Source organism: Embiotoca jacksoni, unplaced genomic scaffold, assembly GCF_022577435.1.
Source record: "Embiotoca jacksoni isolate LCO1_2020_lvr unplaced genomic scaffold, fEmbJac1.0.p SCAF_6, whole genome shotgun sequence".
NCBI lineage: Eukaryota > Metazoa > Chordata > Actinopteri > Embiotocidae > Embiotoca > Embiotoca jacksoni.
The window spans coordinates 14,924,865-14,937,422 of record NW_027185414.1 but is presented as its reverse complement, the minus strand read 5'-3'; the positions used below and the strand labels follow the sequence as shown (position 1 = coordinate 14,937,422).

The window sequence follows — 12,558 nt, the reverse complement described above, 5'->3', positions numbered from 1 at the left end:
ACCAAGTGCAGGGGCCAGAGCAGCCATGTTGGGATCCAGGTGAAAGCTCCCCATCAAAAACTGTGCCTCAGCTCCTGCTGGGTCTATCTTGAGGCCTGGTGGAAGGCTCATGTTCTGGGTCAGGTAATATTGGTAGAGCTCAGCCTCCGAAGGTGAAGGCATGGCTCCCAAGCCAAGTCGTCCATGCTGCATCTGAGTCACGTTCTGCTGGAGTAGCATCATGTTGTGCATGTGCTTTTCACTGGTCATGTGGATACGCAGGTTCCGCGCCACATTGGTCTCGTAGTCACACACCTCACACCGCCAAGTAGGTTTACTCTTCGGCTTGGTTGGGGAGGGGGCCCCACACGGTCCAGACATATGGGTGGAGGACTGGGTGGGATGGTGATGGGGAGGGTGATGGCTACTGGCCTGGGTCACTGAGGGGACAGCCACCACTCCTCCTGGGGTATGTCCAAACACCTGCTCTTGTGCAGATGCAATGGAGCCTCCATTCTGCAGTGTCTGCATGTTGTTCAGGTGTTTGTCCGACTGCATGTGGATGCTTAGGTTGCCCTTTGTGGTGGTGGAGTAGTTACACACCTAAGAAATATAAAACATTTTGTCTTGTAAGTAAGTAATACACGCATGAATTTTAAATCATTAGTTTAGATCTAACAAAACACCTACCAATCAACAAAACACAACAATGTTCACTCCAACTCTTAAAATTTTTTAGCATCACTGCATAATTACTTGCTGCATACCTCACACCGGAAGGGCTTGTATCCACAGGTATAGCTTTCTCCACGAGCAAGACGAGGGTGACTCTGACCACTGGTGCAATACACACAGGAGCCTCCAGAGTCTGGGTGCTTCTCTTTCATGTGGGCCTCCAACGTCTGCTGGTACTTGTAATGCCAGTTGCATTTGGGACACTTAAGTGTCTTGCATGAGTTGCGTGAATGCATCATGGTCATGTGACCACCCAAGGATCGTGAGGAACCCAGAATGGTGTCACATTTAGGGCATTCTACCCCACTTCCTCCGCTGCCACCAGGCCCATGGTTCTGTAAACACTCACCCATTCCTGTTATGTCACAGGAGCCCCCTGGGAGGGGGTGGGAGTGGCCATGAGATGAAGGGTGGAGGTGAAGATGATGGTGGTGCATGTGGTGATGATGCAGAAGGGCTCCATTTTCCTCCTCTCCCTCTGCCGGGCAATCATTTGGTTCTGGAGCTGTGGCACTATCTCGATTGGCACTTTCATCAGCAGCAGCATTGGAGGACAGAGGTGAGGAGGAAGTACCAACAGTGTCATCCTCGCTCCTTCTGACGGCAGCTGCCGCCATTGCCATGGGAACAGTGGGTCCCTGGCAGTTAAAGCTCGGAGGGAGCTCTGAGGTCCTCCCCCCACCGTCTGCAGCTGAACCCTCTTCCTTTACAGAGGAGGAAATGGAAGCAAGGGCTTTGCTGTTGAGTGTGGAACTGACTGCAGAGGTGCAGGTAGAAGGCTGGAGAGTGCTACTAGGCATTAATAAAGGAGATTTGGAAATGCTTTGGTTTGAGACAGCTGGTTCCCCTGCTTCACCCCCGCCGCTGCTACTGTTACCACCACAGGCCACTGCAGTACTTTCTGCCTCCACCCCGTCTTCCTCCTCCCCTAATAACAGTTCCTCCTCTTCTTCAGAGCCCCCCATCTGGCTGGATAGGTGAGCCTTGCTTCCATGTCCCTCAGTGTTCCCATCCTCTCCCTTACATGCCACCTCTTTCCCTGCAGGCTCCTCTGTTCTCCCTCCCTGTTTGGGCAGGGCACTGGAGTCTTTGGCAGAGCCTGGGGATGAGGTAAGAGTGGATGCTTTGGGAATGTTCAGCCCTCCACGAGAGAGGACTGAACCGAGTGGGGTTTGCTGCTGCTGCTGTTGCTGGAGGCCAGAGTCAGGGTCTTTGTTAAGGAGGGTCTCACTGCTCCCGCTGCTGCTTCCAGGCTCCAGATGGACACCACTAAATGTACCATAGAAGCTCTGTGCAGAGTTAACGGGGAGCAGGGTAGGTGGCAGAGGGGTGCTCTTATTTTTTGGTTCCAGGAAACTAATGAGGGGCTCTTTGTCCTTCCCAATGCCCTGGATGATGGCAGATGCATGCTTGTCCCCGAGCAGCTGCCGCTCGTCCTCACACAGTGTCATGCGGTGGTCATGGACGGCATGAGTGGCAAAGGAACGGGGATAGCCAAAGGACAGCTTGCAGAGAAAACACATGAGAATGGGCTTACCCTTGCCATACAGGGCTAGCCCATCAAATTTGGAGAAATCCACGTTGTTGGGAACATCTTTGGATACACAGGACTTCTTGGCAGACCCATCGCTGTTCAGGTAATCCTTGTTGCTTTTGTGCCGCACATCGAAGACACGGAAACTGTGCAGGACAGGGCTGAGACCTGCCATTGTTGAGGTATTGGGAAACCCTTGGTCTGAGTTGCCAAACCACTTCCCAAAGGACGAGGCTATGTGGAACGTGTTGATGATCTGTGGGTAGACCGAGGACGAAGTCCCAGCAGGTTCTCCCGGTTTCCCCCCACTTGTGAGAGAGTTTGTGGGAAGCAGGGTGGGTACCATGCCTCCACTACTTTGGATCAACTGACTGAGGCTCTCCACGATGTAAGCTGAGCCATCTGGCTGGTAGACTATTTCTCCAGCCAGGTTCTCCACATCACTACTTTCCTCTTCCTCCTCCTCCTCTCCTTCCTCACTCCCACTCTCAGGTGGTCCCTGCTGTTGTGTGGACTGATGTCGCAGAAGAGTGGGCATGCCCCCTCCCCCTGAAGCTATTGGCATTCCAGGGAAGGGTTGAAGACTTGGGAAACAGCTGTCAATCTCCATTTCATCTAAGTCCTCAGATTCTTCCTCTTCTCCACAGCTCACTCCCTCTTGCTCTTCTTCCTCAAAACCCTCTCCTCTAGGATGCAGCTGGCTTGTGGCAGAGCTGTCACGGTGGGCCTGGGGCGATGTCTGGTTTGGCTGCTGCTGGGACTGTAGTTCTCTCACCCCGTCATGAGGTGCAATGGAGTTTTGGGGTTGAGAAGGGTAGGGAGCAGAGAGAGACAGGGGGTCCAGGGAAGGGGCCTGGTTGGTGCAGGTGACCTGTGAGCTAGAGTGATCGTTCCAGGGCTGTGGTGGTTGCTGCTGCTGGGAGGAGCCGAGCCCATCGTCTGTCCCAGAAACCACGGGAGACTCACAGCTGTCCATGCTGATGCCTACATGAGGCGTTCATCGCATCCAGGCCTGCAGAGACACACATTGGGAGAAATAAGAGGTTAATGTTGTATTTGGGACAGTTAAGGTAAGCACACACCCAGAAACATAAGCACACACTTCTGATCATTTACCATCCGAATGTTAGAAGCAAATGCCTATATCTTCCAAAATATAACTATGCCTATCAAAGAAAGATCAGATATAGAAAATATGAAAGGAGAACTAAGTATAGGAACCTTGAAAGACGAAAATCAAATGTATGGCGCATTGGGTGAGAGAGAAAAGTCTGAGATATAATTGGAAAACTGACACCGTGCTCATTACGCTAGGTTAGGCACTTAAACACAATACCTGAGACAAGCACTAATAAGCCGTCCATGATTCATCTTCCTGCCATATCACAAAGGTACCATCTTTTATCTTCACCTTCCAAACAACACCTAATCTTATATTCTGCAAATCCTACATCCGATTTTAATTAACTTGCAGTCAGAAAAAAGGAGCAACAGACTAACTTAATGGATCAAATAGATTCCTTGTGAGATAATTAGACACTGAGAAGCCACCCATCAGCACATTGTACATTTACATAACTGGAAGAAAAGGAAAAAATACATTTAAAAAAAATTAAAAAACAAGTACATTTTAACAGTATCACTGTACTCACTCTGTCTATAGCTGTGTACATGTAAGAAGAAAATAATACATGTGAATTATTGAGATAGATATGTCTGAACTCCAACATGTGCAATAAAAGGCAGTATTTTCTATGAGCCCAAAATACATAAGCTGGGTTGGGACTTCACTGCAGCTGTGTTTAGATCTTACATCCAATAACCTCTACGCTTAGCCTCGTTTCAAACACTCCAGCCATCCTCCGCCTCTGAAATAATAAATGGGAGCTGAGCTTTCGGGAGCTGGCCATGCCCCGAGCATCTGAGAGGCCCAACACAGGCTGCAATTTAGAGCGCAGAAGAGATAAAATGATAGCGCAAGATACTGCTGAGCTAATAATTTTATTAAAGGGATGCAGCCAACATTGATTAAAGGGGGCAATCGGGCTGAAACCAATAACTCTGGGCTGCCCTTTAACCCACCAGTACTGCATATTACATGAGCAAAGTTTCCCGGCACCAAGCTCACTGCCATGTCCCAGTTGATTAGCACATTCACTGCTTGCACTTGATTTATTTACTTATTTACTTAGGGATGCAAATTTCAGCTGTGATCAGAATGGAGTCTACCCCCACACCCGAACATATTAACCAGTGAGGGAGAGGAGAGATTGATAATGTCTGTCTGCCTCTTCATGAATGTCTGATGAAGCCTGCCTCCCACACAATACACCCAAGACCTCTCCACCTATATGCACTCAAACTACAGAAATAATGGACTCCCATTTTAAAGATGTGCTTTTGTATTTAGGTTTTAGAATAAACAATAACAGACCAGATTAGTAAATTGTGGGAAACTAACAATAGAGAACGAAGCTGTGTAATGCTAAAGCAAAAGCTTTGATTAAAGACATTTAAAATATGACTGCATGAACATTATAGATGTTATTGCCATAGATACACACACGTTTCTGGTAGTATGGTCCACTTGATTGTTTTGTTTACATGCTACAGAAGTTAACCTCGATGACCCTTGAGTTGCTTTGCATATAAAATGAAAGATATCAGACTGGCTGGCTTATTAACAAGATTGCTTTATACAGCCAGACATGATTTAGAGATGGCTGCCATATTGAGTGAGGGGATACTAGCCCTACTGGTCTGTATTTATATTTGCTCCAATAATAAGAGGCCATGAGCTAAACAGCTATTTCACACAAATGGACTGAGGGTGGCGAGAGTAATGCGAGAAAAAAAAATATATGCCACATGTCAAAAAGACAGGGATTCTTCAAATTAACAGCAAGTGTATAAACTGCACAAAATGAAAAGAGAAAAAAAAAAAGGCAGAAAATGTGACGTGACACATATCCATGTGTCCTGTCTGAACATGGAGCGTTTCACACTATGTTCCTGTAATCTATCGGCCCCTCCTCCAGATTCCACAGCCTGTCTGGACCAGGCCTGGGAACACTGGGCCCACATGCACAACTAGTAGTTAAAATTGCTAGTTAACATGGACCTCTAAAGTTCTCAGCTCTCGTCTTTGCCTTGATGGGTCTGAACAAGGTGAGTACGGTGTACTGTACTGAAGGTATGTATCCATCAATTCACATTATTGCTGTAAGATACCTCAAACAATTAGCAGTAGACAGAATAACACGATGCCTCTTGATTAGTGCTGGAGCTTTGAGCCAGCTTGGTGTGTCCACTGCTTACAGAAAACAGGATTGCCCTTTAAAATCAAGATGGTGTAATTCAATAACCTGCAGTGGTTACTGATGAGCAATGGGATTGTCTGGAGTCGGAAAGTCGCAGATGGGCCAACTGATATAACGCTGTTTGTCTCTTGGAGGTCTGCCTGGCTCAGTGACACCTGTTTAAAGCAGGAAAAGCTTTAATCTCTGGGAGGCACTAAACAAGTCCGGGAGACAGACAAAGAGACGCGGTCGAAGTCGAGGGGAAGTGGAGGAGGCCGGTGTCTCTGTGTGCCGACTGTGTTAATAACCACAAATCAAAATGATGGAGCAGACCGCTAAAGGTGACTACTACTGAGTGTTACTACAGTATGGTTATATACTGTAATATTTTGAAAATACTTTTTTTTTGCCATGGCCTCTGCCCTTGTGTGGCATTGTAATTCTGAATGTGGGCCCACTGAGTTGACAATAAGCAGGCTGTGTGCAGCCAAAACAAGCCTTAGCTGACAATAAGGGATAATCACAGGGAAGAAAAGGCTGGATTCCTGAGCTGATCTGAGGGAGAGCATGCCGATGCACAGATCCTGACTGTACGACTCACCCTCTGCTGCCACCTGCCTTCAAAGACTTTATGCCAGGGTCTTCATGCTCTCTCTTTTACTCCCCTCTGACAAAAAAAAAGTCATACCCCCCCTCCCAACCACAAAGCAGATAAGGTTAGCAGATAACCTTGTGAAAAGGCCTTGGTTCTTATGAACAATGTCAGAGAGTGGGTCTGGATGTCATTTGATGGGGATGCAAAATGAGATAACTTTTAAGTTATGGGTCCTTTCATTAGGTGGGATTTACCGGCCAACTGAGGGAGGAATTAAAGGATAAGGAAGCATCTGATTATAAGCATGCCTGATCACCTGCCTGAAGGCCTAGCCTTGCTTTCGGAGGACCCTGCTCTCTGGGGTTTCCTGAGGGAATTAGCTCTGAATCATTCCAAACAATGAATACTGCTGGGCTACAGGCATGATGTAGCCCTGACCCTTACTCCTATCCTCATATACATCAGCACTGAGGGAACACCTCTTTAAGATGGAAAAACACAGTTTCTTAATATGCCTAGAGGACCACTAACAATACACCAGATCTGATTTTCAATTGTTCCTCAGTGATGCTGCTTGTCTGTGTCTGGTCTCTGAGCCATCACAGAGCCTGGCCAGCCACCGCAGGGTAAGGGGCGCTTATTGGAAAATCAATGGCGTGAACGCTAAGCAAGTTACAGGAAGATGTGGGAAGGAAGGGTTCTTATTGATAAAGCAGGGGAAGGCTTTTGATGTTGCACTAGGGACATGCTCATTGATGGGGGAAACATTGTAGTCCTCAGGCAGAGTGAGGCCTGGGTTTATCTCCTAGGTTTGCTCCAATTAATCACCAATAAAGGCATGCATGCATTGCACTCTTTAACACAAGTCCACTTTAATGCCTGACACGGTTTAGTAAATTCTGGTTTTAACACCATGCTCTTTCAGTGAGTGGATTTATATTTCTAACGCTGGACTGCAAGTATCTTTTTCTCCGTTTCTTTTCTGTATATTTCCCTCCAAAGCCTGTAACTAATATAAAGACCTGATACTCAATTAAGGTACGACTAGGCTGCATGTGTGAGTGTATGTGTGGTCTTAAAATGGCACGCTGATTTGACAAGATGATTTACATTATAGAATCAAAATTAAATAAATGTACGACTACAAATAATATGGTTTTACTATAGAGCTACTAATCAGCAATTTTACTTTATTAATAAACAGTGACACAGCAAAAGAAATTCTGGACACTGAAGGATAATGGGAATTTTCCCGAATAGAAAACTTGAATTACTGGCAATAAGTCTCAGAGCTGTGAGCCAAAAATGTTTGTCAAACCCTACTATACAGTGAAGAATTATAATAATATTGGGTATATGGAGTTTATGTTCTCGTTGATCCCCATCACTGTAACTCTGACAATTAACCATGTACAACATTGGTGTTTATTGTGTGCTATAAATATTCACTCTACTTTTCGTAATAATGCAGACATAAGGGTGCTCCAGTATTGCTCCAACTGCAGGAGGCAAAAAGTCACCTCAGGTCGATGGCACTCAGCCTGTAAACAGGGCTTCCCGTAAAATCAATGATCTTCAGTAGGAGCTATCAGTCTGTGGAACAGAAATAGCCATGGCTGTGTTGAGTCTAAGGCGGGGAAGAACGGGGCTGTGTGTTTACATGAGTGTGTGCGAGTAGAGGAGGCTGGTCACTGGCATGTCTGGGAGTACTTCTCAAAGAGAGCAAGACATCAGCTTCTGTCATGCATGCAGCTGGGTGCTGTACAGACACTACAGCTTCTAGGTTTCATTCATTTAGTTTTGCATTTACTAGTACTTTATGCATCAAACTTGTGATGGAACAAATATATAACTTACAGGTAAAATAACTCTTGCTGATTACAATATGAGCAAACTCACATACCCAAGAGGCAACAGGCTGATTGTTTTAGCTTCACAGCACTCAATTTTAGTAAGCATTTTACACTAGCAATTCTGGCCAGAGAAGGCGAAATTGATTTGTTTGTAGTATCAATTGCCTCCTTTGTTAATAGACCTGAAATAGAACCCTTAAAATGATTTTACACTTTACGCAACACCATCAAATTGTGCTAATCCATCCCATGTTGCAGAACTGAAGAAAAGTTATATGAGATAAGCAGCGGTGAAATCATCATGCCGAACTGTATGTTACACAGAGCAGTCTGATTAAATGATCTGACTGGAGATCAGCTAACTTCCAAAACGCCCCAGAAGGGTTTTACACATGGCACTGGAGTGTTTCCTCAGTTTTGGAGGGTGTGATAGAAACAGCGTGCGGGTGTAATTAGAAGTAGTTAATTAGCTGTGGGTTAATTACTGGGTTCTGCAGAGCTTTGGTGAAAGACCTGGTGGGGTGGCAAAGCAAAGGGAAGCAGCGAACACACAGCAGGAAGCTCCCCGTCTCCCGCCAATTAGCAACTAGCATGGCAGGGGAGGGGGGGGGATGCTTCACTGGTGCACTCGGAGTACAAATGTGAGAAGCCTCATATTATTTCATTCAAACCTCAGTACGGGGAAGAGATGAAATGAGAGCAGGGAAAATTCACATGCTGTTAGAGGCTTTTCACTGCTGTTTGTAAAAAAAAAAAAAAAAAAAAAAAAAAATATTTACCAAGAAGTCATAGGGAAATCTTTAACGATAAAGTGATGAAAATAAAATGTCACCCAGGTCTCTAAAGAATTAAGATTGCAAAAAGTGAGCTGGAAATGTTGTAATTAAAACTAAAACAACAACCTCTGACAGCAACAATAAGCACAATCAGTCTTCATTCTGAAAGACTGCACTGTATTATTTTCCTGTTATGTCCCGTGTGGTTTGTTTAGAAAGCTTTGTAATTTATAAGCGCATAAATTATCCTTGGAATTAAGGTATTGATGTATAATCAGAGAAGGGCTATCGGGCACAAACTAGCGTTCGCCCCCAGGCAACTGAGTGCACAGAGTACTGGTATACATTCACACACAGTAGGGTGTCTGTAAAATTGCAAGACAGACAGAGAGAGAAAGAGCGACAGAGAGAGTGAAAGGTTCAAGCTGTGTCTTTCAAATACTTATCAGATTAGTTAGATACACATCCTACGTTTCTGCTCAATTTCAGACCAACAGACATGGATATTGAATGATTTGCAACAGTCTGACATGGACCCTCACATCCTTTATCATGCAGTGCTGACTTTCCCATAGAGTGGAATGCAGAAAAGCTGAAAGGACAGTTGATACTTTGTACACTGGTCTGTCAGGGACTAATCAATCAGAAAACAACACTCTGATCATGATCCTTGGGAAGATCTCTACATGTAAAACATTTTTAAATCCCAGAAAGATATGTGTATAGATATATGGTACATAGAACTGTATTTCTGTAGTGTTTGCAGATTAGCAGGAAAGAGAGAAGAAAGATAAGAGAGATAGAAAAAGTGAGATTGAGTTATGGGGTAAGAGAGAAAGTGAGAGAGCTAAAGACACGTGTCCAATGAAAGGTCAGGGACAAGGGGGAAATGTGCTGATCAAAGTCTTTGAGCCCCAGGACCTTCATTTCTACTAATTATCAAATCTGCCCCTATTTATATCTGCGGGAAGCAGACGTTCTCTCAAGAGAGGATGGAAGTGAAATCTGCTAACTACAGTGCTTTCAGAGCTTCTGTTTGCACTCCCTCCATTTCATTCCTTCTATAGTAACAGGATGAGGGGAGTAGAGGGGGGTTAAGAGAGCCAAGGACCACAACTTATTTGGGAATGTTGCTGTGAAAGTAAAGGACAGAACATGGTGTACAGATGCCTGCAAAGCTCAGCAAAATGTGAAATACTGAGCAACTCTGTGTCATACAGACACATACTATACACACACGCGCACATACACACCGTATTGCAGTGTTTCAGCGAAGGCAAGGCAACCACAAACACAGTTGTTAAAATGATCAATACCATTGAAATATTAAACCTTAAGCCGCATTATTGATTGGGAGCCCAATGATAAAATGGTTTATTATCACAATAGTGGGGCTTTATGTAAATGTCTTGGAGCTGTCCATCCACCATGAGCTGTGGCTAAATTTGAACCCCCAACCACACAGACGCACATACACACACAGACCCCACAACCCAGTCAGCTCTGCTCCTTTACTCTACCATCCAAAACCTGAGGGATTGGAGGGATTCGGACAGGGAGATGCCATTACCACTACTTCTAAATCCATTAAGGATAGCTGGCACTGATCAGCATACTGAATCCCTGTTGCCCGAGAGAGGAGAAGAGAGATCTGGGTCTCCAGAACAACCTGGTGGCTCTGGGATCTGGTCTAAGTGATATCAAGCAGGTATTACATTAAACAGGAGCATACAGGTGAGCACAACACAGGCTCCACACAAGGATCAAGCACTGACAGAAAGTTTGGGGACATGGATGACATGTCTATAATGGAAATAAACAAATACCTTAGTAATGACCCAGTCCCGCACCTGGTAAAACACAGGCTTCACTGGCACCTGGAATTAGACAAATATCCATAGCCGAGCATTCTTAAAGGGACACACTCCAAATTGCTGAATGGAATTTTAGAAGACACAATATATGAAGAAATGTTATTTTCTATGAAAAAAAATTACAGAAAAGAGGAAACAGAACATCTAAAGTGTAATTATAAAATGTCAGTAACTAAGATGTTAAGATTGGGAGATGAGTGAAGTCACACAGAGGCACAGAAGTAAAACAGTAAGGCGGTGCCACAAACATGAGAGTTAGGGCCAGTGTTCGGTTAAGTGTCTAAACCTGAGTAGGGCGATAAGATCCCTTTTAGAAGGCATGTGAAGGCCAAATGACCAGGAAACCTGAGTAATGTGGGTGAAAGCTGTCCAGGGTGAGAGCAGAGATGTGGAAAGTCATGCAGTGTTATGTGTGGAAAATGGAAACTTACTATCTCCTTTACGCACCTCATACTGAAGAGCAGTGCAGTCCCATCCACATAAGCTTGTGTGTACGTACCCTATCATGTGTGTGACCACATATCCAGACAGGCACGCACGCACGTACACACACACACACACACACACAGACACAGACAGACGCACGCACGCACGCAGACACACACACACACACACACACACACACACACACACACACACACACACACACACACACACACACACACACACACACACACATAAAGCAGGGATTAGAGAGTGTCCCAGTGAAACCATTCTGTGGAAATTATTTCTTTGCAGAAAAAAGGCATGAAAGCCAATGGTGACCTGGCCTCTAATTCTAGAGTAGGATATCCTGGATAAATAATTAGAGGGTTGCTTTGAAGACCTTGCACAGCTGAACCATTCACTCCCCACTTCACATTTGCTAAAGTCATTAATGACAAAGATTTAGAAGGGAAAAGCGAAAATCTTTCTGGTACACAAATACTTTTTTATGAGGCCAGGCCCAAATTCCTCTGTGCTTTGCTGAAGCCCTTATCCTGGGAAAGAATTGCACCCGTTTTAAACAATAAACCTCAGGGAAAAAGTTTTGTCTATTGCCCCCTAACCCCGCTGAATTATGAGAGTTAATTAAGTTAATAATGTGCCCTGTGTTTTAAAAGGGGAAGTGGGCAAGAAAAGTTGATACATTGATGTCCAGGAAAAACAAAGCAACAGTAAATATTATTCTCAAACTAAAAAAAACAAAAAACTTTTGTATTTAAAGATGTTAAAAAAGAGTATGATAATAAGTCTACTATGTATATCAAAAGGAACCCTACCCTACTGGACATCACTGACTTCTTAAGTGTGGCTATTTTTGTGTCACAGTGGCATATGTCTACAGTCAGTGCTCGCACTTAGTCACTGCATGTGTCCCCTCTTCAAAGAGCTGTGTGGTAACCTGGATCAATCAGAGCAGGAAGGAATCTGACAAGTGGAATTCCCAACAGAGGGAAATACACTAACCAATGTGTATTTCAGACTACACTGCATACAGGAGAAGCCTCCCTGTGTATTTAATTTGGATGAAAAAAAAAAAAGAAGAAAGAAACGTAAGGAAGACGAGCCCCCTGAGTGCTAGATTACATGCCAAAGAGATGCCTAATCTTGACACTGGCAGTTTAAAACAGACCACTCATAAATCAGGTCTTGATGCAATCTTCATCTTAAAAGGAGAGCAGAGCTTGCCCTACAGTTTACAAGGACAGATTCCAAGGCAAACCTTGGAAGGTGATGTGCATTCTTTCTGAGTAAAGCTGTGATGAGGAACTGTCAACAGAGGAAAGGGGAAGAAAAACAAAAGAAAAACAACTTGTTAAGTGTATAACAAGGTGGCCTGGAGGGCAATGCTGAAAGACACCTCAGCACTTGACTCTGAAGTGTGCAAGGAACATCAAACAACATTTCTGTAGCTACGTTGAGCACTGACA

At 44.7% G+C, this 12,558-nt stretch overlaps 1 protein-coding gene across 4 annotated transcripts in view; it reads right to left on the bottom strand.

The window, feature by feature from the left end:
• Window positions 1–12,558, bottom strand: part of zfhx3b (zinc finger homeobox 3b) — a 207,213-nt gene that overhangs the window by 84,918 nt on the left and 109,737 nt on the right. For 3 of the 4 annotated variants that reach the window (XM_069174377.1, XM_069174379.1, XM_069174380.1), the window contains 2 exons: window positions 747–3,260; window positions 3–582 (listed from right to left, as the gene is read on the bottom strand). In XM_069174377.1, the coding sequence (XP_069030478.1) occupies window positions 3–582; window positions 747–3,224 (3,058 nt within the window). In that variant the 5' untranslated portion in view covers window positions 3,225–3,260. Of the gene's footprint in view, window positions 1–2; window positions 583–746; window positions 3,261–10,597; window positions 10,649–12,558 lie in introns of all 4 variants that reach the window. The other variant, XM_069174378.1, reaches the window with a different exon arrangement.